Raw genomic sequence first — 27,601 nt, forward strand, 5'->3', positions numbered from 1 at the left:
GTGGCATTTCGCAATAAGGAAAGACTGCCTGAAGCAAAATCATTCTGGGTCAGGTGCCCAGTTCTATAGATTCCCTGTTCTGGGAGGCAGTTGGGAAGGCCATAGGGTTCAGTTTAAATTAGAAAATAAAACATGAACTAAATGCCTTCCTGGTGAAGGGTGTGGGGAGAAGAATTTTGGATCACCCAGAGCTGGCATATAGCTTCAAGAAATTTGCCTGTAGACTGTTGGGCCAGAGGGGACCCCTCCAGGGCAACTAAAAAAGGTTCTTTGATTATTTCAGAGGGTCCCGAATCAGTCCTAAAGCTATCCAACATGGCCAGATAGAAGGCCTCAACCTATGTGGGATCAGCAGAGAATTCCAGTAGGATTTTTTGCAGCTTCGGACTCTGCTGTAATGAGGGAAAATTGGCGACAAGGATGTGTGCTGTGACTCAGAATGGCCCCACAAAACACAATACTCCTCCCAAGAAAGAAGAGGATTTCTGCCTCCGATAGCACTTTTTTTGTTATTTGTGGGAAGGCCTCTTGGGAGTTTGATCCCCAGGAGAAGATTTCACTCTAGGACACAGGATATGCTTTGGTATGTCCAAGAGAGAGCTGGTCAAAAATTACTTGCCCACTGCTACTCATCCCTCATTGTGCGCTAGTGAGCACGAGTCACATGGCACTGAGGCACAGTTGGAGCCAAAATACCACATTGATTAAACAGGCACCCACTTGGGACACCTGAAATGGCTCATGTAGGAGTCATTATGCCAGAGTTCTAATGTCTGGCAGGCAGAGTCACGACTGAAGTCGCGTGGTGCTACCTGGCAGTGTAGGAAAGCTATTTTTGGAGAAAATTATTTCTGGCTCAGTCTGACACCTGAGGGATATTCTTAAGGACAGGAATCTGCATGAAGATGTTCTCATCAGAATTCAGTGCTCTATTTGTTACACTTTTATTCACACTTTTTCAACATTAGCACAAATGATTACTGCACTTGAAATGAGATGTTTCAGAATTCAAACTTTTTGTGAACTTTTATGGATGTGGAAGAGATTTATAAAGGTTGCACCAGCCAAGAAACAGTTTTAAAACCACTGCCCCATTCATGATGTGCATAAGTAAGGTCTTAGTCTCCTTTTTTTTGTAATCACTACACTGTAATAACCATTGCTAGGCTGTGGAGGTAGTGACAGGAATAGCCTTTTTTTTTAAAAACTGCGTACTGAAACAATATATCAATCCTCCACCAGGCAAGACTGCACCTTGTGCACAGCACTGCCCAACAGTGCTGGTAATTGGGACGGAATGAACTTCCAGGTGTTATACCTTCAGCTAGTACTAGAGTTTAGCCATCATCACATACCTACATTCTGGGACTTGTAGTTTCACTTTTACATCAGTTTTTTGGAAAAGGTATGTCACACTTTTCAGGCTAGGTAAACATGGTCCAAAACGTTTTTCTATGGCGAAGCTAAGGAGAAGTATTCAGGGAGCACCAGACGACAGCATCAAATGCTGCACATTTTCATGAGATTTAGCTTTTCCACTCTAAGAAACAGTAATTATCTAAAATGTGACTGCAAACTACTGCTGCAAAATGCAGAGGAATTTAAGCATAATGAATCATGTGCAGCACTCCTGTAGCCTGGGCCAACTAGAGACTTGCCAGAAAAGACTACACTCACTCAAAAACCAGACAAACTGCAACATGCATTCTTCTCCAGAGACTGCGCACGTAACAGCCAAAGTGCCCACTCACTGGTATGCTGTCTGGTAAAGGCCTTGCCATTCTCTTGGAACTGCAGAGCATGCAGCAGTAGGCTCCAGTCAACACAGCTTTCAAACCTAAGCATCAGTCTCTAACTGTCATGCTGGCTCTGGCAAAAGTCCCACATTTCTGCCAAAGGGAGACAGGTCTGGTAAGTTCTGCAGTCGACCAACGCACACTTTGCTGCCTGTCTCACTAGTGCAGCCAGTGGATAGAGGGCCTACGGGTCTGTCGCACTAGGTGAGTTGCAGCAGAGTCTCTAGCTGCAGTGCTGTAAGTGTCTTTTGCAGCACAGATGATCGGACAAACATTGGCCGCACCATTGTTGGGTCTGTCTCTGGTCACAGTACTTGCTGATAATGATTAGGACTCTTCACAGATGGCAGTCAGTCCGCTCCTTTCCTGTGTCCAAGCCACACATAAGAGAGGAGGAGTAGCTAGCTTCAGGCTGGAGACAGTAGGGCTGCAAAGCCTGTTAGGCAAGTACTGGGTCTCAGATTGACAATGTAACTGACTAACAGGAGGCAACCGCTCTCATGGGAACCACAGCTTAGAGTATTGTCCACTAAGGGTTGGGCCATGCTGCACTCGCGATCTCAGCGCCAGTTTACTGAAATAAGGAGCAGCCAGCAAGGAACAGAAAGAATACACTGAACTTTTAATTACTCAGCAGGATTCCCTAACTTCTCTCTGATGTTCCAATAAAGTGAGGAAAATAACTAAATGCATTAATCTAGCACAAGATCTGTAACCTCAGTTAATGTTCTTGTTTATGTTAAGTTTTATACAAATGAAATCAAAATAGCGTAGCGTAACATTTATACTGCACGATTACTTACAGGATTGTTAAACTTTCCAAACTCCGTAATAACTATACCTGCACAAGCTCATTTAGGACTACTGCATCAAAGCCAGACAGATACTGCACGTAATATCTTTGCATCACTGGTCCATATTTTCGTACATGTGCTCTGAGTTCTTCCATATAGAAAATCAGTTCAGCTATGTGCCTTAGGAAGGAAAACAAATAAGCGGTTACAAAAATGTTGAAAAAAGTGTGTTTTTATGCAGTTTTTTCTTTACTTTTGTAACATCCAGCCAAGGCCAAAACAATTCGCATAACACTTAGGTGCCACAAACCACAAGCAGAAATAAATATATGATATCATGTGAGCAATAGCATGTTAAATGTTAACAAAAAGTTCGAACAATACAATACAAGAACTGAGAAACAAACGACTGCATAAAAGAGCCTCTGATGATTCTATTTAAAGATATGGATGCTATCAATTTTCTACTACTAATGACAGAGTAAAACATTTTTGTTCTTGGCATGTCCCAGACTCCCTAGGGGAAAAAAGGGAAAGATTAATCTGTAAAACATAGCACTGCGCATTGCAATGTACATCCATGTGTGGTCAACGCAGCACACCCTCTTGTAGAGAACAATTTCATTTCAGTTATTGAATACGTTAATGCATTTTATTATTTGGAATAATGTATTGTGTTTTGCTAAACGGCAATATGCTCTTAAGGCCTGGTACGTGATGCTGAGGAGGAAAATAGATGAAATGTGAAGAGGTTAAGTTTGGCTATATGTTGTATAAGACTGCAGGGGTGTTTTTAGAGGCAGTATTGGTGAGATCAGTTAACCTCTGGGCTCAGCAGAGCATATTCTTCAGTCGAACATTTACATCATTCCCAGAATGATCACTTGCACTGGATCAAGGATAAGAGGCAAGCCAAGAGCACCACTTCACTCTCCTGACGCTGACAGCTATGCACTCTTCTTTCTATTTCTGTTGCTAGCGATTCAGGCCTACGCGCCATATACCTTTATGGTCTGTGAGGAGCAAGCTGGAATATACTCAATCACACCCTCAGCTGGTAGGTTAGGCGATATGCATTTTTCCCTGGCGAGTTCACCTTCATCACTCGAGGAGACGGGACGTGCATGCACTTAATGGCAGTCAAGAAACGTGGACTTGATTAGTCCTCTTCTGTTCTTGGTGTGGCAGTTCTTTGGGGGCAGCAAAGTAACAATTCCTTAGCTTTATTACCGTTCTTGCTGATGGAATCGCTTCTTTCCACAACGTTCTTAAGTGAGACTGTTAACATGCCAAACGGGATCTGAAATCTGTATCTGTAACCATACAATTCAGTACCAAGTGATGTTGCAATACTAACATGGCAGGTCTGCACCACTCAAACATTGGTGACATTACAAAACCAGTATATGGTGTACCAAGGCAAGTGATCTTAGTTCTGCTCAAATATTTTCTATGCACTACATGGATACTACAGAAACTGGAAACAAAGAAAATACAAAACCACTCCCCTTACTTACTGCAGGAGGGAGGTGAAAAGTGTATAACAGTTTCCATTAGTTTTATAGTAGTTATAGTATAGTATTACACTTGTTCTGCTAATGGATATGTGGCTTGCTTGGATAACCATTCATAAAACAGTTATTAAGCGCAGATGGTCTGATAGAAGAGAACAGAGCTACTCAAGGAAGCTATGAAGCACAAAGATACCAAATTGAGACTCCATTCTCAGGTGAGCATATAAATATCGATGTCCTGAAAAGGACAGCAAAGACAAGGTGTAGGAAGTTGGCTCTGTATGTGCTATTTCAAAGTAAGGAATAGCATGCACAGAGTCCAAGGGTTCCCCTTAGAGGTAAGATAGTGGCAAAAAGAGATAATACTAATGCTCTATTTTGTGGTAGTGTGGTCGAGCAGTAGGCTTATCCAAGGAGTAGTGTTAAGCATTTGTTGTACATACACATAGACAATAAATGAGGTACACACACTCAGAGACAAATCCAGCCAATAGGTTTTTATATAGAAAAATATCTTTTCTTAGTTTATTTTAAGGACCACAGGTTCAAATTCTACATGTAATATCTCATTCGAAAGGTATTGCAGGTAAGTACTTTAGGAACTTCAAATCATCAAAATTGCATGTATACTTTTCAAGTTATTCACAAATAGCTGTTTTAAAAGTGGACACTTAGTGCAATTTTCACAGTTCCTAGGGGAGGTAAGTATTTGTTAGGTTAACCAGGTAAGTAAGACACTTACAGGGCTTAGTTCTTGGTCCAAGGTAGCCCACCGTTGGGGGTTCAGAGCAACCCCAAAGTCACCACACCAGCAGCTCAGGGCCGGTCAGGTGCAGAGTTCAAAGTGGTGCCCAAAACACATAGGCTAGAATGGAGAGAAGGGGGTGCCCCGGTTCCGGTCTGCTTGCAGGTAAGTACCCGCGTCTTCGGAGGGCAGACCAGGGGGGTTTTGTAGGGCACCGGGGGGGGACACAAGCCCACACAGAAATTTCACCCTCAGCGGCGCGGGGGCGGCCGGGTGCAGTGTAGAAACAAGCGTCGGGTTCGCAATGTTAGTCTATGAGAGATCTCGGGATCTCTTCAGCGCTGCAGGCAGGCAAGGGGGGGGGTTCCTCGGGGAAACCTCCACTTGATCAAGGGAGAGGGACTCCTGGGGGTCACTCCTCCAGTGAAAGTCCGGTCCTTCAGGTCCTGGGGGCTGCGGGTGCAGGGTCTCTCCCAGGTGTCGGGACTTAGGATTCAAAGAGTCGCGGTCAGGGGAAGCCTCGGGATTCCCTCTGCAGGCGGCGCTGTGGGGGCTCAGGGGGGACAGGTTTTTGTACTCACAGTCTTAGAGTAGTCCTGGGGTCCCTCCTGAGGTGTTGGCTCGCCACCAGCCGAGTCGGGGTCGCCGGGTGCAGTGTTGCAAGTCTCACGCTTCTTGCGGGGAGCTTGCAGGGATCTTTAAAGCTGCTGGAAACAAAGTTGCAGCTTTTCTTGGAGCAGGTCCGCTGTCCTCGGGAGTTTCTTGTCTTTTCGAAGCAGGGGCAGTCCTCAGAGGATGTCGAGGTCGCTGGTCCCTTTGGAAGGCGTCGCTGGAGCAGGATCTTTGGAAGGCAGGAGACAGGCCGGTGAGTTTCTGGAGCCAAGGCAGTTGTCGTCTTCTGGTCTTCCGCTGCAGGGGTTTTCAGCTAGGCAGTCCTTCTTCTTGTAGTTGCAGGAATCTAATTTTCTAGGGTTCAGGGTAGCCCTTAAATACTAAATTTAAGGGCGTGTTTAGGTCTGGGGGGTTAGTAGCAAATGGCTACTAGCCCTGAGGGTGGGTACACCCTCTTTGTGCCCCCTCCCAAGGGGAGGGGGTCACAATCCTAACCCTATTGGGGGAATCCTCCATCTGCAAGATGGAGGATTTCTAAAAGTTAGAGTCACTTCAGCTCAGGACACCTTAGGGGCTGTCCTGACTGGCCAGTGACTCCTCCTTGTTTTTCTCATTATTTTCTCCGGCCTTGCCGCCAAAAGTGGGGCCTGGCCGGAGGGGGCGGGCAACTCCACTAGCTGGAGTGTCCTGCTGGGTTGGCACAAAGGAGGTGAGCCTTTGAGGCTCACCGCCAGGTGTGACAATTCCTGCCTGGGGGAGGTGTTAGCATCTCCACCCAGTGCAGGCTTTGTTACTGGCCTCAGAGTGACAAAGGCACTCTCCCCATGGGGCCAGCAACATGTCTCGGTTTGTGGCAGGCTGCTAAAACTAGTCAGCCTACACAGATAGTCGGTTAAGTTTCAGGGGGCACCTCTGGGGTGTATTTTACAATAAAATGTACACTGGCATCAGTGTGCATTTATTGTGCTGAGAAGTTTGATACCAAACTTCCCAGTTTTCAGTGTAGCCATTATGGTGCTGTGGAGTTCGTGTTTGACGAACTCCCAGACCATATACTCTTATGGCTACCCTGCACTTACAATGTCTAAGGTTTTGTTTAGACACTGTAGGGGTACCATGCTCATGCACTGGTACCCTCACCTATGGTATAGTGCACCCTGCCTTAGGGCTGTAAGGCCTGCTAGAGGGGTGTCTTACCTATACTGCATAGGCAGTGAGAGGCTGGCATGGCACCCTGAGGGGAGTGCCATGTCGACTTACTCGTTTTGTCCTCACTAGCACACACAAGCTGGCAAGCAGTGTGTCTGTGCTGAGTGAGAGGTCTCCAGGGTGGCATAAGACATGCTGCAGCCCTTAGAGACCTTCCTTGGCATCAGGGCCCTTGGTACTAGAAGTACCAGTTACAAGGGACTTATCTGGATGCCAGGGTCTGCCAATTGTGGATACAAAAGTACAGGTTAGGGAAAGAACACTGGTGCTGGGGCCTGGTTAGCAGGCCTCAGCACACTTTCAATTGTAAACATAGCATCAGCAAAGGCAAAAAGTCAGGGGGCAACCATGCCAAGGAGGCATTTCCTTACACAACCCCCCCCCAAACGAAAGAGGATGAGACTAACCTTTCCCAAGAGAGTCTTCATTTTCTAAGTGGAAGAACCTGGAAAGGCCATCTGCATTGGCATGGGCAGTCCCAGGTCTGTGTTCCACTATAAAGTCCATTCCCTGTAGGGATATGGACCACCTCAACAGTTTAGGATTTTCACCTTTCATTTGCATCAGCCATTTGAGAGGTCTGTGGTCAGTTTGAACTAGGAAGTGAGTCCCAAAGAGGTATGGTCTCAGCTTCTTCAGGGACCAAACCACAGCAAAGGCCTCCCTCTCAATGGCACTCCAACGCTGCTCCCTGGGGAGTAACCTCCTGCTAATGAAAGCAACAGGCTGGTCAAGGCCATCATCATTTGTTTGGGACAAAACTGCCCCTATCCCATGTTCAGAGGCATCAGTCTGCACAATGAACTGCTTAGAATAATCTGGAGCTTTGAGAACTGGTGCTGAGCACATTGCTTGTTTCAGGGTGTCAAAGGCCTGTTGGCATTCCACAGTCCAGTTCACTTTCTTGGGCATTTTCTTGGAGGTGAGTTCAGTGAGGGCTGTCACAATGGATCCATATCCCTTCATAAACCTCCTGTAATACCCAGTCAAGCCAAGGAATGCCCTGACTTGAGTCTGGGTTTTTGGAGCTACCCAGTCCAGAATAGTCTGGATCTTGGGTTGGAGTGGCTGAACTTGGCCTCCACCTACAAGGTGTCCCAAGTAAACCACAGTTCCCTGCCCTATCTGGCATTTGGATGCCTTGATAGAGAGGCCTGCAGATTGCAGAGCCTTCAAAACCTTCTTCAGGTGGACCAGGTGATCCTGCCAGGTGGAGCTAAAGACAGCAATATCATCAAGATAAGCTGTGCTAAAGGACTCCAAGCCAGCAAGGACTTGATTCACCAACCTTTGGAAGGTGGCAGGGGCATTCTTTAAACCAAAGGGCATAACAGTAAACTGATAATGCCCATCAGGTGTGGAGAATGCTGTTTTCTCTTTTGCTCCAGGTGCCATTTTTATTTGCCAGTACCCTGCTGTCAAGTCAAAGGTACTTAAGAATTTGGCAGCACCTAATTTGTCTATGAGCTCATCAGCTCTGGGAATTGGATGAGCGTCTGTCTTGGTGACAGAATTGAGCCCTCTGTAGTCCACACAAAACCTCATCTCTTTCTTTCCATCTTTGGTGTGAGGTTTGGGGACTAAGACCACTGGGCTAGCCCAGGGGCTGTCAGAGCGCTCAATTACTCCCAATTCCAGCATCTTGTGGACTTCCACCTTGATGCTTTCCTTTACATGGTCAGACTGTCTAAAGATTTTGTTCTTGACAGGCATGCTGTCTCCTGTGTCCACATCATGGGTACACAGGTGTGTCTGACCAGGGGTTAAGGAGAAGAGTTCAGGAAACTGTTGTAGGACTCTCCTACAATCAGCTTGCTGTTGGCCAGAGAGGGTGTCTGAGTAGATCACTCCATCTACTGTGCCATCTTTTGGGTCTGATGACAGAAGATCAGGGAGAGGTTCACTCTCTGCCTCCTGATCCTCATCTGTTACCATCAACAGATTGACATCAGCCCTGTCATGGAAGAGCTTAAGGCGGTTCACATGGATCACCCTCTTGGGGCTCCTGCTTGTGCCCAGGTCCACCAGGTAGGTGACCTGACTCTTCCTTTCTAGTACTGGGTAAGGGCCACTCCATTTGTCCTGGAGTGCCCTGGGAGCCACAGGCTCCAGAACCCAGACTTTCTGCCCTGGTTGGAACTCAACCAGTGCAGCCTTTTGGTCATACCAAAACTTCTGGAGCTGTTGGCTGGCCTCAAGGTTTTTGGTTGCCTTTTCCATGTACTCTGCCATTCTAGAGCGAAGGCCAAGTACATAGTCCACTATGTCTTGCTTAGGCTCATGGAGAGGTCTCTCCCAGCCTTCTTTAACAAGAGCAAGTGGTCCTCTTACAGGATGACCAAACAGAAGTTCAAAGGGTGAGAATCCTACTCCCTTCTGTGGCACCTCTCTGTAAGCGAAAAGCAGACATGGCAAGAGGACATCCCATCTCCTTTTGAGTTTTTCTGGGAGCCCCATGATCATGCCCTTTAATGTCTTGTTGAATCTCTCAACTAAGCCATTAGTTTGTGGATGGTATGGTGTAGTGAATTTATAAGTCACCCCACACTCATTCCACATGTGCTTTAGGTATGCTGACATGAAGTTGGTACCTCTGTCAGACACCACCTCCTTAGGGAAACCCACTCTGGTAAAGATACCAATGAGGGCCTTGGCTACTGCAGGGGCAGTAGTCGACCTAAGGGGAATAGCTTCAGGATACCTGGTAACATGATCCACTACTACCAGGATATACATATTTCCTGAGGCTGTGGGAGGTTCTAGTGGACCAACTATGTCCACACCCACTCTTTCAAAGGGAACCCCCACCACTGGAAGTGGAATGAGGGGGGCCTTTGGATGCCCACCTGTCTTACCACTGGCTTGACAGGTGGGGCAGGAGAGGCAAAACTCCTTAACCATGTTGGACATATTGGGCCAGTAGAAGTGGTTGACTAACCTCTCCCACGTCTTGGTTTGTCCCAAATGTCCAGCAAGGGGAATGTCATGGGCCAATGTTAGGATGAACTTCCTGAACAGCTGAGGCACTACCACTCTCCTAGTGGCACCAGGTTTGGGGTCTCTGGCCTCAGTGTACAGGAGTCCATCTTCCCAATAGACCCTATGCGTTCCATTTTTCTTGCCTTTGGACTCTTCAGCAGCTTGCTGCCTAAGGCCTTCAAGAGAGGGACAGGTTTCTTGTCCCTTACACAGCTCCTCCCTTGAGGGTCCCCCTGGGCCTAAGAGCTCAACCTGATAAGGTTCAAGCTCCAAAGGCTCAGTTCCCTCAGAGGGCAGAACTTCTTCCTGAGAAGAGAGGTTCCCTTTCTTTTGCTGTGTTGTAGTTGGTTTCCCAACTGACTTTCCTGTTCTCTTGGTAGGCTGGGCCATTCTTCCAGACTCCAGCTCTACTTGTTCACCCTGTGCCTTGCATTGTGCTCTTGTTTTCACACACACCAGTTCAGGGATGCCCAGCATTGCTGCATGGGTTTTTAGTTCTACCTCAGCCCATGCTGAGGACTCCAGGTCATTTCCAAGCAGACAGTCCACTGGGATATTTGAGGAGACCACCACCTGTTTCAGGCCATTGACCCCTCCCCATTCTAAAGTAACCATTGCCATGGGATGTACTTTTCTCTGATTGTCAGCGTTGGTGACTGTGTAAGTTTTTCCAGTCAGGTATTGGCCAGGGGAAACCAGTTTCTCTGTCACCATGGTGACACTGGCACCTGTATCCCTCAGGCCCTCTATTCTAGTCCCATTAATTAAGAGTTGCTGTCTGTATTTTTGCATGTTAGGCGGCCAGACAGCTAGTGTGGCTAAATCCACCCCACCCTCAGAAACTAGAGTAGCTTCAGTGTGGACCCTGATTTGCTCTGGGCACACTGTTGATCCCACTTGGAGACTAGCCATACCAGTGTTACCTGGATGGGAGTTTGGAGTGGAACCTTTCTTGGGACAGGCCTTGTCTCCAGTTTGGTGTCCATGCTGTTTACAGCTATGACACCAGGCCTTTTTGGGATCAAAGTTTTTACCCTTGTACCCATTGTTTTGTGAAGAGGCTCTGGGCCCACCCTCCTGTGCAGGTTTTTGGGGGCCTGTAGAAGACTCTTTACTATTTTTAGTTTTGGTTGTCTCATCACCCTTCCCCTGGGGAGTCTTTGTGACCCCTTTCTTTTGGTCACCCCCTGTTGAAGTCTTGGACACCCTTGTCTTGACCCAATGGTCCGCCTTCTTTCCCAATTCTTGGGGAGAAATTGGTCCTAGGTCTACCAGATGCTGATGCAGTTTATCATTGAAACAATTACTTAACAGGTGTTCTTTCACAAATAAATTGTACAGCCCATCATAATTACTTACACCACTGCCTTGAATCCAACCATCTAGTGTTTTCACTGAGTAGTCAACAAAGTCAACCCAGGTCTGGCTCGAGGATTTTTGAGCCCCCCTGAACCTAATCCTGTACTCCTCAGTGGAGAATCCAAAGCCCTCAATCAGGGTACCCTTCATGAGGTCATAAGATTCTGCATCTTTTCCAGAGAGTGTGAGGAGTCTATCCCTACACTTTCCAGTGAACATTTCCCAAAGGAGAGCACCCCAGTGAGATCTGTTCACTTTTCTGGTTACACAAGCCCTCTCAAAAGCTGTGAACCACTTGGTGATGTCATCACCATCTTCAAATTTTGTCACAATCCCTTTGGGGATTTTTAACATGTCAGGAGAATCTCTGACCCTATTTATATTGCTGCCACCATTGATGGGTCCTAGGCCCATCTCTTGTCTTTCCCTTTCTATGGCTAGGAGCTGTCTCTCTAAAGCCAATCTTTTGGCCATCCTGGCTAACAGGAGGTCATCTTCACTGAGAGCATCCTCAGTGATTTCAGAAATGTGGGACCCTCCTGTGAGGGACTCACTATTTCTGACTAACACAGTTGGAGACAGGACTTGAGGGGTCCTGTTCTCCCTATTTAGGACTGGAGGAGGGACATTGGCCTCCAAGTCACTAATTTCTTCCTCTGTAAGGTCATCATCAGAGGGGTTGGCTTTTTCAAACTCTGCCAACAGCTCCTGGAGCTGAATTTTGGTAGGTCTGGAGCCAATGGTTATTTTTTTGATATTACAGAGAGACCTTAGCTCCCTCATCTTAAGATGGAGGTAAGGTGTGGTGTCGAGTTCCACCACATTCATCTCTGTATCAGACATTATTTTGCTAAAAGTTGGAAGACTTTTTAAAGAATCTAAAACTGTTTCTAGAATCTAATTTCAAACTTTTAACAAACTTTTAAACTCTAAAAGACAATGCTAAACAGGGACTTAACACACAAGGCCCTAGCAGGACTTTTAAGAATTTAGAAAAATTTCAAATTGCAAAAATGAATTTCTAATGACAATTTTGGAATTTGTCGTGTGATCAGGTATTGGCTGAGTAGTCCAGCAAATGCAAAGTCTTGTACCCCACCGCTGATCCACCAATGTAGGAAGTTGGCTCTGTATGTGCTATTTCAAAGTAAGGAATAGCATGCACAGAGTCCAAGGGTTCCCCTTAGAGGTAAGATAGTGGCAAAAAGAGATAATACTAATGCTCTATTTTGTGGTAGTGGTCGAGCAGTAGGCTTATCCAAGGAGTAGTGTTAAGCATTTGTTGTACATACACATAGACAATAAATGAGGTACACACACTCAGAGACAAATCCAGCCAATAGGTTTTTATATAGAAAAATATCTTTTCTTAGTTTATTTTAAGAACCACAGGTTCAAATTCTACATGTAATATCTCATTCGAAAGGTATTGCAGGTAAGTACTTTAGGAACTTCAAATCATCAAAATTGCATGTATACTTTTCAAGTTATTCACAAATAGCTGTTTTAAAAGTGGACACTTAGTGCAATTTTCACAGTTCCTAGGGGAGGTAAGTATTTGTTAGGTTAACCAGGTAAGTAAGACACTTACAGGGCTTAGTTCTTGGTCCAAGGTAGCCCACCGTTGGGGGTTCAGAGCAACCCCAAAGTCACCACACCAGCAGCTCAGGGCCGGTCAGGTGCAGAGTTCAAAGTGGTGCCCAAAACACATAGGCTAGAATGGAGAGAAGGGGGTGCCCCGGTTCCGGTCTGCTTGCAGGTAAGTACCCGCGTCTTCGGAGGGCAGACCAGGGGGGTTTTGTAGGGCACCGGGGGGACACACAAGCCCACACAGAAATTTCACCCTCAGCGGCGCGGGGGCGGCCGGGTGCAGTGTAGAAACAAGCGTCGGGTTCGCAATGTTAGTCTATGAGAGATCTCGGGATCTCTTCAGCGCTGCAGGCAGGCAAGGGGGGGGGTTCCTCGGGGAAACCTCCACTTGATCAAGGGAGAGGGACTCCTGGGGGTCACTCCTCCAGTGAAAGTCCGGTCCTTCAGGTCCTGGGGGCTGCGGGTGCAGGGTCTCTCCCAGGTGTCGGGACTTAGGATTCAAAGAGTCGCGGTCAGGGGAAGCCTCGGGATTCCCTCTGCAGGCGGCGCTGTGGGGGCTCAGGGGGGACAGGTTTTTGTACTCACAGTCTTAGAGTAGTCCTGGGGTCCCTCCTGAAGTGTTGGATCGCCACCAGCCGAGTCGGGGTCGCCAGGTGCAGTGTTGCAAGTCTCACGCTTCTTGCGGGGAGCTTGCAGGGATCTTTAAAGCTGCTGGAAACAAAGTTGCAGCTTTTCTTGGAGCAGGTCCGCTGTCCTCGGGAGTTTCTTGTCTTTTCGAAGCAGGGGCAGTCCTCAGAGGATGTCGAGGTCGCTGGTCCCTTTGGAAGGCGTCGCTGGAGCAGGATCTTTGGAAGGCAGGAGACAGGCCGGTGAGTTTCTGGAGCCAAGGCAGTTGTCGTCTTCTGGTCTTCCGCTGCAGGGGTTTTCAGCTAGGCAGTCCTTCTTCTTGTAGTTGCAGGAATCTATCTTTCTAGGGTTCAGGGTAGCCCTTAAATACTAAATTTAAGGGCGTGTTTAGGTCTGGGGGGTTAGTAGCAAATGGCTACTAGCCCTGAGGGTGGGTACACCCTCTTTGTGCCCCCTCCCAAGGGGAGGGGGTCACAATCCTAACCCTATTGGGGGAATCCTCCATCTGCAAGATGGAGGATTTCTAAAAGTTAGAGTCACTTCAGCTCAGGACACCTTAGGGGCTGTCCTGACTGGCCAGTGACTCCTCCTTGTTTTTCTCATTATTTTCTCCGGCCTTGCCGCCAAAAGTGGGGCCTGGCCGGAGGGGGCGGGCAACTCCACTAGCTGGAGTGTCCTGCTGGGTTGGCACAAAGGAGGTGAGCCTTTGAGGCTCACCGCCAGGTGTGACAATTCCTGCCTGGGGGAGGTGTTAGCATCTCCACCCAGTGCAGGCTTTGTTACTGGCCTCAGAGTGACAAAGGCACTCTCCCCATGGGGCCAGCAACATGTCTCGGTTTGTGGCAGGCTGCTAAAACTAGTCAGCCTACACAGATAGTCGGTTAAGTTTCAGGGGGCACCTCTAAGGTGCCCTCTGGGGTGTATTTTACAATAAAATGTACACTGGCATCAGTGTGCATTTATTGTGCTGAGAAGTTTGATACCAAACTTCCCAGTTTTCAGTGTAGCCATTATGGTGCTGTGGAGTTCGTGTTTGACGAACTCCCAGACCATATACTCTTATGGCTACCCTGCACTTACAATGTCTAAGGTTTTGTTTAGACACTGTAGGGGTACCATGCTCATGCACTGGTACCCTCACCTATGGTATAGTGCACCCTGCCTTAGGGCTGTAAGGCCTGCTAGAGGGGTGTCTTACCTATACTGCATAGGCAGTGAGAGGCTGGCATGGCACCCTGAGGGGAGTGCCATGTCGACTTACTCGTTTTGTCCTCACTAGCACACACAAGCTGGCAAGCAGTGTGTCTGTGCTGAGTGAGAGGTCTCCAGGGTGGCATAAGACATGCTGCAGCCCTTAGAGACCTTCCTTGGCATCAGGGCCCTTGGTACTAGAAGTACCAGTTACAAGGGACTTATCTGGATGCCAGGGTCTGCCAATTGTGGATACAAAAGTACAGGTTAGGGAAAGAACACTGGTGCTGGGGCCTGGTTAGCAGGCCTCAGCACACTTTCAATTGTAAACATAGCATCAGCAAAGGCAAAAAGTCAGGGGGCAACCATGCCAAGGAGGCATTTCCTTACACAACCCCCCCCCAAACGAAAGAGGATGAGACTAACCTTTCCCAAGAGAGTCTTCATTTTCTAAGTGGAAGAACCTGGAAAGGCCATCTGCATTGGCATGGGCAGTCCCAGGTCTGTGTTCCACTATAAAGTCCATTCCCTGTAGGGATATGGACCACCTCAACAGTTTAGGATTTTCACCTTTCATTTGCATCAGCCATTTGAGAGGTCTGTGGTCAGTTTGAACTAGGAAGTGAGTCCCAAAGAGGTATGGTCTCAGCTTCTTCAGGGACCAAACCACAGCAAAGGCCTCCCTCTCAATGGCACTCCAACGCTGCTCCCTGGGGAGTAACCTCCTGCTAATGAAAGCAACAGGCTGGTCAAGGCCATCATCATTTGTTTGGGACAAAACTGCCCCTATCCCATGTTCAGAGGCATCAGTCTGCACAATGAACTGCTTAGAATAATCTGGAGCTTTGAGAACTGGTGCTGAGCACATTGCTTGTTTCAGGGTGTCAAAGGCCTGTTGGCATTCCACAGTCCAGTTCACTTTCTTGGGCATTTTCTTGGAGGTGAGTTCAGTGAGGGCTGTCACAATGGATCCATATCCCTTCATAAACCTCCTGTAATACCCAGTCAAGCCAAGGAATGCCCTGACTTGAGTCTGGGTTTTTGGAGCTACCCAGTCCAGAATAGTCTGGATCTTGGGTTGGAGTGGCTGAACTTGGCCTCCACCTACAAGGTGTCCCAAGTAAACCACAGTTCCCTGCCCTATCTGGCATTTGGATGCCTTGATAGAGAGGCCTGCAGATTGCAGAGCCTTCAAAACCTTCTTCAGGTGGACCAGGTGATCCTGCCAGGTGGAGCTAAAGACAGCAATATCATCAAGATAAGCTGTGCTAAAGGACTCCAAGCCAGCAAGGACTTGATTCACCAACCTTTGGAAGGTGGCAGGGGCATTCTTTAAACCAAAGGGCATAACAGTAAACTGATAATGCCCATCAGGTGTGGAGAATGCTGTTTTCTCTTTTGCTCCAGGTGCCATTTTTATTTGCCAGTACCCTGCTGTCAAGTCAAAGGTACTTAAGAATTTGGCAGCACCTAATTTGTCTATGAGCTCATCAGCTCTGGGAATTGGATGAGCGTCTGTCTTGGTGACAGAATTGAGCCCTCTGTAGTCCACACAAAACCTCATCTCTTTCTTTCCATCTTTGGTGTGAGGTTTGGGGACTAAGACCACTGGGCTAGCCCAGGGGCTGTCAGAGCGCTCAATTACTCCCAATTCCAGCATCTTGTGGACTTCCACCTTGATGCTTTCCTTTACATGGTCAGACTGTCTAAAGATTTTGTTCTTGACAGGCATGCTGTCTCCTGTGTCCACATCATGGGTACACAGGTGTGTCTGACCAGGGGTTAAGGAGAAGAGTTCAGGAAACTGTTGTAGGACTCTCCTACAATCAGCTTGCTGTTGGCCAGAGAGGGTGTCTGAGTAGATCACTCCATCTACTGTGCCATCTTTTGGGTCTGATGACAGAAGATCAGGGAGAGGTTCACTCTCTGCCTCCTGATCCTCATCTGTTACCATCAACAGATTGACATCAGCCCTGTCATGGAAGAGCTTAAGGCGGTTCACATGGATCACCCTCTTGGGGCTCCTGCTTGTGCCCAGGTCCACCAGGTAGGTGACCTGACTCTTCCTTTCTAGTACTGGGTAAGGGCCACTCCATTTGTCCTGGAGTGCCCTGGGAGCCACAGGCTCCAGAACCCAGACTTTCTGCCCTGGTTGGAACTCAACCAGTGCAGCCTTTTGGTCATACCAAAACTTCTGGAGCTGTTGGCTGGCCTCAAGGTTTTTGGTTGCCTTTTCCATGTACTCTGCCATTCTAGAGCGAAGGCCAAGTACATAGTCCACTATGTCTTGCTTAGGCTCATGGAGAGGTCTCTCCCAGCCTTCTTTAACAAGAGCAAGTGGTCCTCTTACAGGATGACCAAACAGAAGTTCAAAGGGTGAGAATCCTACTCCCTTCTGTGGCACCTCTCTGTAAGCGAAAAGCAGACATGGCAAGAGGACATCCCATCTCCTTTTGAGTTTTTCTGGGAGCCCCATGATCATGCCCTTTAATGTCTTGTTGAATCTCTCAACTAAGCCATTAGTTTGTGGATGGTATGGTGTAGTGAATTTATAAGTCACCCCACACTCATTCCACATGTGCTTTAGGTATGCTGACATGAAGTTGGTACCTCTGTCAGACACCACCTCCTTAGGGAAACCCACTCTGGTAAAGATACCAATGAGGGCCTTGGCTACTGCAGGGGCAGTAGTCGACCTAAGGGGAATAGCTTCAGGATACCTGGTAGCATGATCCACTACTACCAGGATATACATATTTCCTGAGGCTGTGGGAGGTTCTAGTGGACCAACTATGTCCACACCCACTCTTTCAAAGGGAACCCCCACCACTGGAAGTGGAATGAGGGGGGCCTTTGGATGCCCACCTGTCTTACCACTGGCTTGACAGGTGGGGCAGGAGAGGCAAAACTCCTTAACCATGTTGGACATATTGGGCCAGTAGAAGTGGTTGACTAACCTCTCCCACGTCTTGGTTTGTCCCAAATGTCCAGCAAGGGGAATGTCATGGGCCAATGTTAGGATGAACTTCCTGAACAGCTGAGGCACTACCACTCTCCTAGTGGCACCAGGTTTGGGGTCTCTGGCCTCAGTGTACAGGAGTCCATCTTCCCAATAGACCCTATGCGTTCCATTTTTCTTGCCTTTGGACTCTTCAGCAGCTTGCTGCCTAAGGCCTTCAAGAGAGGGACAGGTTTCTTGTCCCTTACACAGCTCCTCCCTTGAGGGTCCCCCTGGGCCTAAGAGCTCAACCTGATAAGGTTCAAGCTCCAAAGGCTCAGTTCCCTCAGAGGGCAGAACTTCTTCCTGAGAAGAGAGGTTCCCTTTCTTTTGCTGTGTTGTAGTTGGTTTCCCAACTGACTTTCCTGTTCTCTTGGTAGGCTGGGCCATTCTTCCAGACTCCAGCTCTACTTGTTCACCCTGTGCCTTGCATTGTGCTCTTGTTTTCACACACACCAGTTCAGGGATGCCCAGCATTGCTGCATGGGTTTTTAGTTCTACCTCAGCCCATGCTGAGGACTCCAGGTCATTTCCAAGCAGACAGTCCACTGGGATATTTGAGGAGACCACCACCTGTTTCAGGCCATTGACCCCTCCCCATTCTAAAGTAACCATTGCCATGGGATGTACTTTTCTCTGATTGTCAGCGTTGGTGACTGTGTAAGTTTTTCCAGTCAGGTATTGGCCAGGGGAAACCAGTTTCTCTGTCACCATGGTGACACTGGCACCTGTATCCCTCAGGCCCTCTATTCTAGTCCCATTAATTAAGAGTTGCTGTCTGTATTTTTGCATGTTAGGCGGCCAGACAGCTAGTGTGGCTAAATCCACCCCACCCTCAGAAACTAGAGTAGCTTCAGTGTGGACCCTGATTTGCTCTGGGCACACTGTTGATCCCACTTGGAGACTAGCCATACCAGTGTTACCTGGATGGGAGTTTGGAGTGGAACCTTTCTTGGGACAGGCCTTGTCTCCAGTTTGGTGTCCATGCTGTTTACAGCTATGACACCAGGCCTTTTTGGGATCAAAGTTTTTACCCTTGTACCCATTGTTTTGTGAAGAGGCTCTGGGCCCACCCTCCTGTGCAGGTTTTTGGGGGCCTGTAGAAGACTCTTTACTATTTTTAGTTTTGGTTGTCTCATCACCCTTCCCCTGGGGAGTCTTTGTGACCCCTTTCTTTTGGTCACCCCCTGTTGAAGTCTTGGACACCCTTGTCTTGACCCAATGGTCCGCCTTCTTTCCCAATTCTTGGGGAGAAATTGGTCCTAGGTCTACCAGATGCTGATGCAGTTTATCATTGAAACAATTACTTAACAGGTGTTCTTTCACAAATAAATTGTACAGCCCATCATAATTACTTACACCACTGCCTTGAATCCAACCATCTAGTGTTTTCACTGAGTAGTCAACAAAGTCAACCCAGGTCTGGCTCGAGGATTTTTGAGCCCCCCTGAACCTAATCCTGTACTCCTCAGTGGAGAATCCAAAGCCCTCAATCAGGGTACCCTTCATGAGGTCATAAGATTCTGCATCTTTTCCAGAGAGTGTGAGGAGTCTATCCCTACACTTTCCAGTGAACATTTCCCAAAGGAGAGCACCCCAGTGAGATCTGTTCACTTTTCTGGTTACACAAGCCCTCTCAAAAGCTGTGAACCACTTGGTGATGTCATCACCATCTTCAAATTTTGTCACAATCCCTTTGGGGATTTTTAACATGTCAGGAGAATCTCTGACCCTATTTATATTGCTGCCACCATTGATGGGTCCTAGGCCCATCTCTTGTCTTTCCCTTTCTATGGCTAGGAGCTGTCTCTCTAAAGCCAATCTTTTGGCCATCCTGGCTAACAGGAGGTCATCTTCACTGAGAGCATCCTCAGTGATTTCAGAAATGTGGGACCCTCCTGTGAGGGACTCACTATTTCTGACTAACACAGTTGGAGACAGGACTTGAGGGGTCCTGTTCTCCCTATTTAGGACTGGAGGAGGGACATTGGCCTCCAAGTCACTAATTTCTTCCTCTGTAAGGTCATCATCAGAGGGGTTGGCTTTTTCAAACTCTGCCAACAGCTCCTGGAGCTGAATTTTGGTAGGTCTGGAGCCAATGGTTATTTTTTTGATATTACAGAGAGACCTTAGCTCCCTCATCTTAAGATGGAGGTAAGGTGTGGTGTCGAGTTCCACCACATTCATCTCTGTATCAGACATTATTTTGCTAAAAGTTGGAAGACTTTTTAAAGAATCTAAAACTGTTTCTAGAATCTAATTTCAAACTTTTAACAAACTTTTAAACTCTAAAAGACAATGCTAAACAGGGACTTAACACACAAGGCCCTAGCAGGACTTTTAAGAATTTAGAAAAATTTCAAATTGCAAAAATGAATTTCTAATGACAATTTTGGAATTTGTCGTGTGATCAGGTATTGGCTGAGTAGTCCAGCAAATGCAAAGTCTTGTACCCCACCGCTGATCCACCAATGTAGGAAGTTGGCTCTGTATGTGCTATTTCAAAGTAAGGAATAGCATGCACAGAGTCCAAGGGTTCCCCTTAGAGGTAAGATAGTGGCAAAAAGAGATAATACTAATGCTCTATTTTGTGGTAGTGTGGTCGAGCAGTAGGCTTATCCAAGGAGTAGTGTTAAGCATTTGTTGTACATACACATAGACAATAAATGAGGTACACACACTCAGAGACAAATCCAGCCAATAGGTTTTTATATAGAAAAATATCTTTTCTTAGTTTATTTTAAGAACCACAGGTTCAAATTCTACATGTAATATCTCATTCGAAAGGTATTGCAGGTAAGTACTTTAGGAACTTCAAATCATCAAAATTGCATGTATACTTTTCAAGTTATTCACAAATAGCTGTTTTAAAAGTGGACACTTAGTGCAATTTTCACAGTTCCTAGGGGAGGTAAGTATTTGTTAGGTTAACCAGGTAAGTAAGACACTTACAGGGCTTAGTTCTTGGTCCAAGGTAGCCCACCGTTGGGGGTTCAGAGCAACCCCAAAGTCACCACACCAGCAGCTCAGGGCCGGTCAGGTGCAGAGTTCAAAGTGGTGCCCAAAACACATAGGCTAGAATGGAGAGAAGGGGGTGCCCCGGTTCCGGTCTGCTTGCAGGTAAGTACCCGCGTCTTCGGAGGGCAGACCAGGGGGGTTTTGTAGGGCACCGGGGGGACACACAAGCCCACACAGAAATTTCACCCTCAGCGGCGCGGGGGCGGCCGGGTGCAGTGTAGAAACAAGCGTCGGGTTCGCAATGTTAGTCTATGAGAGATCTCGGGATCTCTTCAGCGCTGCAGGCAGGCAAGGGGGGGGGTTCCTCGGGGAAACCTCCACTTGATCAAGGGAGAGGGACTCCTGGGGGTCACTCCTCCAGTGAAAGTCCGGTCCTTCAGGTCCTGGGGGCTGCGGGTGCAGGGTCTCTCCCAGGTGTCGGGACTTAGGATTCAAAGAGTCGCGGTCAGGGGAAGCCTCGGGATTCCCTCTGCAGGCGGCGCTGTGGGGGCTCAGGGGGGACAGGTTTTTGTACTCACAGTCTTAGAGTAGTCCTGGGGTCCCTCCTGAGGTGTTGGATCGCCACCAGCCGAGTCGGGGTCGCCGGGTGCAGTGTTGCAAGTCTCACGCTTCTTGCGGGGAGCTTGCAGGGATCTTTAAAGCTGCTGGAAACAAAGTTGCAGCTTTTCTTGGAGCAGGTCCGCTGTCCTCGGGAGTTTCTTGTCTTTTCGAAGCAGGGGCAGTCCTCAGAGGATGTCGAGGTCGCTGGTCCCTTTGGAAGGCGTCGCTGGAGCAGGATCTTTGGAAGGCAGGAGACAGGCCGGTGAGTTTCTGGAGCCAAGGCAGTTGTCGTCTTCTGGTCTTCCGCTGCAGGGGTTTTCAGCTAGGCAGTCCTTCTTGTAGTTGCAGGAATCTAATTTTCTAGGGTTCAGGGTAGCCCTTAAATACTAAATTTAAGGGCGTGTTTAGGTCTGGGGGGTTAGTAGCAAATGGCTACTAGCCCTGAGGGTGGGTACACCCTCTTTGTGCCCCCTCCCAAGGGGAGGGGGTCACAATCCTAACCCTATTGGGGGAATCCTCCATCTGCAAGATGGAGGATTTCTAAAAGTTAGAGTCACTTCAGCTCAGGACACCTTAGGGGCTGTCCTGACTGGCCAGTGACTCCTCCTTGTTTTTCTCATTATTTTCTCCGGCCTTGCCGCCAAAAGTGGGGCCTGGCCGGAGGGGGCGGGCAACTCCACTAGCTGGAGTGTCCTGCTGGGTTGGCACAAAGGAGGTGAGCCTTTGAGGCTCACCGCCAGGTGTGACAATTCCTGCCTGGGGGAGGTGTTAGCATCTCCACCCAGTGCAGGCTTTGTTACTGGCCTCAGAGTGACAAAGGCACTCTCCCCATGGGGCCAGCAACATGTCTCGGTTTGTGGCAGGCTGCTAAAACTAGTCAGCCTACACAGATAGTCGGTTAAGTTTCAGGGGGCACCTCTAAGGTGCCCTCTGGGGTGTATTTTACAATAAAATGTACACTGGCATCAGTGTGCATTTATTGTGCTGAGAAGTTTGATACCAAACTTCCCAGTTTTCAGTGTAGCCATTATGGTGCTGTGGAGTTCGTGTTTGACGAACTCCCAGACCATATACTCTTATGGCTACCCTGCACTTACAATGTCTAAGGTTTTGTTTAGACACTGTAGGGGTACCATGCTCATGCACTGGTACCCTCACCTATGGTATAGTGCACCCTGCCTTAGGGCTGTAAGGCCTGCTAGAGGGGTGTCTTACCTATACTGCATAGGCAGTGAGAGGCTGGCATGGCACCCTGAGGGGAGTGCCATGTCGACTTACTCGTTTTGTCCTCACTAGCACACACAAGCTGGCAAGCAGTGTGTCTGTGCTGAGTGAGAGGTCTCCAGGGTGGCATAAGACATGCTGCAGCCCTTAGAGACCTTCCTTGGCATCAGGGCCCTTGGTACTAGAAGTACCAGTTACAAGGGACTTATCTGGATGCCAGGGTCTGCCAATTGTGGATACAAAAGTACAGGTTAGGGAAAGAACACTGGTGCTGGGGCCTGGTTAGCAGGCCTCAGCACACTTTCAATTGTAAACATAGCATCAGCAAAGGCAAAAAGTCAGGGGGCAACCATGCCAAGGAGGCATTTCCTTACACAACCCCCCCCCCAAACGAAAGAGGATGAGACTAACCTTTCCCAAGAGAGTCTTCATTTTCTAAGTGGAAGAACCTGGAAAGGCCATCTGCATTGGCATGGGCAGTCCCAGGTCTGTGTTCCACTATAAAGTCCATTCCCTGTAGGGATATGGACCACCTCAACAGTTTAGGATTTTCACCTTTCATTTGCATCAGCCATTTGAGAGGTCTGTGGTCAGTTTGAACTAGGAAGTGAGTCCCAAAGAGGTATGGTCTCAGCTTCTTCAGGGACCAAACCACAGCAAAGGCCTCCCTCTCAATGGCACTCCAACGCTGCTCCCTGGGGAGTAACCTCCTGCTAATGAAAGCAACAGGCTGGTCAAGGCCATCATCATTTGTTTGGGACAAAACTGCCCCTATCCCATGTTCAGAGGCATCAGTCTGCACAATTAACTGCTTAGAATAATCTGGAGCTTTGAGAACTGGTGCTGAGCACATTGCTTGTTTCAGGGTGTCAAAGGCCTGTTGGCATTCCACAGTCCAGTTCACTTTCTTGGGCATTTTCTTGGAGGTGAGTTCAGTGAGGGCTGTCACAATGGATCCATATCCCTTCATAAACCTCCTGTAATACCCAGTCAAGCCAAGGAATGCCCTGACTTGAGTCTGGGTTTTTGGAGCTACCCAGTCCAGAATAGTCTGGATCTTGGGTTGGAGTGGCTGAACTTGGCCTCCACCTACAAGGTGTCCCAAGTAAACCACAGTTCCCTGCCCTATCTGGCATTTGGATGCCTTGATAGAGAGGCCTGCAGATTGCAGAGCCTTCAAAACCTTCTTCAGGTGGACCAGGTGATCCTGCCAGGTGGAGCTAAAGACAGCAATATCATCAAGATAAGCTGTGCTAAAGGACTCCAAGCCAGCAAGGACTTGATTCACCAACCTTTGGAAGGTGGCAGGGGCATTCTTTAAACCAAAGGGCATAACAGTAAACTGATAATGCCCATCAGGTGTGGAGAATGCTGTTTTCTCTTTTGCTCCAGGTGCCATTTTTATTTGCCAGTACCCTGCTGTCAAGTCAAAGGTACTTAAGAATTTGGCAGCACCTAATTTGTCTATGAGCTCATCAGCTCTGGGAATTGGATGAGCGTCTGTCTTGGTGACAGAATTGAGCCCTCTGTAGTCCACACAAAACCTCATCTCTTTCTTTCCATCTTTGGTGTGAGGTTTGGGGACTAAGACCACTGGGCTAGCCCAGGGGCTGTCAGAGCGCTCAATTACTCCCAATTCCAGCATCTTGTGGACTTCCACCTTGATGCTTTCCTTTACATGGTCAGACTGTCTAAAGATTTTGTTCTTGACAGGCATGCTGTCTCCTGTGTCCACATCATGGGTACACAGGTGTGTCTGACCAGGGGTTAAGGAGAAGAGTTCAGGAAACTGTTGTAGGACTCTCCTACAATCAGCTTGCTGTTGGCCAGAGAGGGTGTCTGAGTAGATCACTCCATCTACTGTGCCATCTTTTGGGTCTGATGACAGAAGATCAGGGAGAGGTTCACTCTCTGCCTCCTGATCCTCATCTGTTACCATCAACAGATTGACATCAGCCCTGTCATGGAAGAGCTTAAGGCGGTTCACATGGATCACCCTCTTGGGGCTCCTGCTTGTGCCCAGGTCCACCAGGTAGGTGACCTGACTCTTCCTTTCTAGTACTGGGTAAGGGCCACTCCATTTGTCCTGGAGTGCCCTGGGAGCCACAGGCTCCAGAACCCAGACTTTCTGCCCTGGTTGGAACTCAACCAGTGCAGCCTTTTGGTCATACCAAAACTTCTGGAGCTGTTGGCTGGCCTCAAGGTTTTTGGTTGCCTTTTCCATGTACTCTGCCATTCTAGAGCGAAGGCCAAGTACATAGTCCACTATGTCTTGCTTAGGCTCATGGAGAGGTCTCTCCCAGCCTTCTTTAACAAGAGCAAGTGGTCCTCTTACAGGATGACCAAACAGAAGTTCAAAGGGTGAGAATCATACTCCCTTCTGTGGCACCTCTCTGTAAGCGAAAAGCAGACATGGCAAGAGGACATCCCATCTCCTTTTGAGTTTTTCTGGGAGCCCCATGATCATGCCCTTTAATGTCTTGTTGAATTTCTCAACTAAGCCATTAGTTTGTGGATGGTATGGTGTAGTGAATTTATAAGTCACCCCACACTCATTCCACATGTGCTTTAGGTATGCTGACATGAAGTTGGTACCTCTGTCAGACACCACCTCCTTAGGGAAACCCACTCTGGTAAAGATACCAATGAGGGCCTTGGCTACTGCAGGGGCAGTAGTCGACCTAAGGGGAATAGCTTCAGGATACCTGGTAGCATGATCCACTACTACCAGGATATACATATTTCCTGAGGCTGTGGGAGGTTCTAGTGGACCAACTATGTCCACACCCACTCTTTCAAAGGGAACCCCCACCACTGGAAGTGGAATGAGGGGGGCCTTTGGATGCCCACCTGTCTTACCACTGGCTTGACAGGTGGGGCAGGAGAGGCAAAACTCCTTAACCATGTTGGACATATTGGGCCAGTAGAAGTGGTTGACTAACCTCTCCCACGTCTTGGTTTGTCCCAAATGTCCAGCAAGGGGAATGTCATGGGCCAATGTTAGGATGAACTTCCTGAACAGCTGAGGCACTACCACTCTCCTAGTGGCACCAGGTTTGGGGTCTCTGGCCTCAGTGTACAGGAGTCCATCTTCCCAATAGACCCTATGCGTTCCATTTTTCTTGCCTTTGGACTCTTCAGCAGCTTGCTGCCTAAGGCCTTCAAGAGAGGGACAGGTTTCTTGTCCCTTACACAGCTCCTCCCTTGAGGGTCCCCCTGGGCCTAAGAGCTCAACCTGATAAGGTTCAAGCTCCAAAGGCTCAGTTCCCTCAGAGGGCAGAACTTCTTCCTGAGAAGAGAGGTTCCCTTTCTTTTGCTGTGTTGTAGTTGGTTTCCCAACTGACTTTCCTGTTCTCTTGGTAGGCTGGGCCATTCTTCCAGACTCCAGCTCTACTTGTTCACCCTGTGCCTTGCATTGTGCTCTTGTTTTCACACACACCAGTTCAGGGATGCCCAGCATTGCTGCATGGGTTTTTAGTTCTACCTCAGCCCATGCTGAGGACTCCAGGTCATTTCCAAGCAGACAGTCCACTGGGATATTTGAGGAGACCACCACCTGTTTCAGGCCATTGACCCCTCCCCATTCTAAAGTAACCATTGCCATGGGATGTACTTTTCTCTGATTGTCAGCGTTGGTGACTGTGTAAGTTTTTCCAGTCAGGTATTGGCCAGGGGAAACCAGTTTCTCTGTCACCATGGTGACACTGGCACCTGTATCCCTCAGGCCCTCTATTCTAGTCCCATTAATTAAGAGTTGCTGTCTGTATTTTTGCATGTTAGGCGGCCAGACAGCTAGTGTGGCTAAATCCACCCCACCCTCAGAAACTAGAGTAGCTTCAGTGTGGACCCTGATTTGCTCTGGGCACACTGTTGATCCCACTTGGAGACTAGCCATACCAGTGTTACCTGGATGGGAGTTTGGAGTGGAACCTTTCTTGGGACAGGCCTTGTCTCCAGTTTGGTGTCCATGCTGTTTACAGCTATGACACCAGGCCTTTTTGGGATCAAAGTTTTTACCCTTGTACCCATTGTTTTGTGAAGAGGCTCTGGGCCCACCCTCCTGTGCAGGTTTTTGGGGGCCTGTAGAAGACTCTTTACTATTTTTAGTTTTGGTTGTCTCATCACCCTTCCCCTGGGGAGTCTTTGTGACCCCTTTCTTTTGGTCACCCCCTGTTGAAGTCTTGGACACCCTTGTCTTGACCCAATGGTCCGCCTTCTTTCCCAATTCTTGGGGAGAAATTGGTCCTAGGTCTACCAGATGCTGATGCAGTTTATCATTGAAACAATTACTTAACAGGTGTTCTTTCACAAATAAATTGTACAGCCCATCATAATTACTTACACCACTGCCTTGAATCCAACCATCTAGTGTTTTCACTGAGTAGTCAACAAAGTCAACCCAGGTCTGGCTCGAGGATTTTTGAGCCCCCCTGAACCTAATCCTGTACTCCTCAGTGGAGAATCCAAAGCCCTCAATCAGGGTACCCTTCATGAGGTCATAAGATTCTGCATCTTTTCCAGAGAGTGTGAGGAGTCTATCCCTACACTTTCCAGTGAACATTTCCCAAAGGAGAGCACCCCAGTGAGATCTGTTCACTTTTCTGGTTACACAAGCCCTCTCAAAAGCTGTGAACCACTTGGTGATGTCATCACCATCTTCAAATTTTGTCACAATCCCTTTGGGGATTTTTAACATGTCAGGAGAATCTCTGACCCTATTTATATTGCTGCCACCATTGATGGGTCCTAGGCCCATCTCTTGTCTTTCCCTTTCTATGGCTAGGAGCTGTCTCTCTAAAGCCAATCTTTTGGCCATCCTGGCTAACAGGAGGTCATCTTCACTGAGAGCATCCTCAGTGATTTCAGAAATGTGGGACCCTCCTGTGAGGGACTCACTATTTCTGACTAACACAGTTGGAGACAGGACTTGAGGGGTCCTGTTCTCCCTATTTAGGACTGGAGGAGGGACATTGGCCTCCAAGTCACTAATTTCTTCCTCTGTAAGGTCATCATCAGAGGGGTTGGCTTTTTCAAACTCTGCCAACAGCTCCTGGAGCTGAATTTTGGTAGGTCTGGAGCCAATGGTTATTTTTTTGATATTACAGAGAGACCTTAGCTCCCTCATCTTAAGATGGAGGTAAGGTGTGGTGTCGAGTTCCACCACATTCATCTCTGTATCAGACATTATTTTGCTAAAAGTTGGAAGACTTTTTAAAGAATCTAAAACTGTTTCTAGAATCTAATTTCAAACTTTTAACAAACTTTTAAACTCTAAAAGACAATGCTAAACAGGGACTTAACACACAAGGCCCTAGCAGGACTTTTAAGAATTTAGAAAAATTTCAAATTGCAAAAATGAATTTCTAATGACAATTTTGGAATTTGTCGTGTGATCAGGTATTGGC

General features: G+C 47.9%; 1 protein-coding gene across 1 annotated transcript in view; it reads right to left on the bottom strand.

The window, feature by feature from the left end:
* The window catches only part of NCKAP1 (NCK associated protein 1), a 906,912-nt gene that overhangs the window by 578,555 nt on the left and 300,756 nt on the right, over positions 1-27,601 (bottom strand). The window contains exon 13 of the mRNA XM_069225777.1: positions 2,638-2,770. Within this exon, the coding sequence (XP_069081878.1) occupies positions 2,638-2,770 (133 nt within the window). The remainder of the gene's footprint in view (positions 1-2,637; positions 2,771-27,601) is intronic.

This window comes from Pleurodeles waltl, chromosome 3_1, assembly GCF_031143425.1.
Source record: "Pleurodeles waltl isolate 20211129_DDA chromosome 3_1, aPleWal1.hap1.20221129, whole genome shotgun sequence".
Classification (NCBI taxonomy): domain Eukaryota; kingdom Metazoa; phylum Chordata; class Amphibia; order Caudata; family Salamandridae; genus Pleurodeles; species Pleurodeles waltl.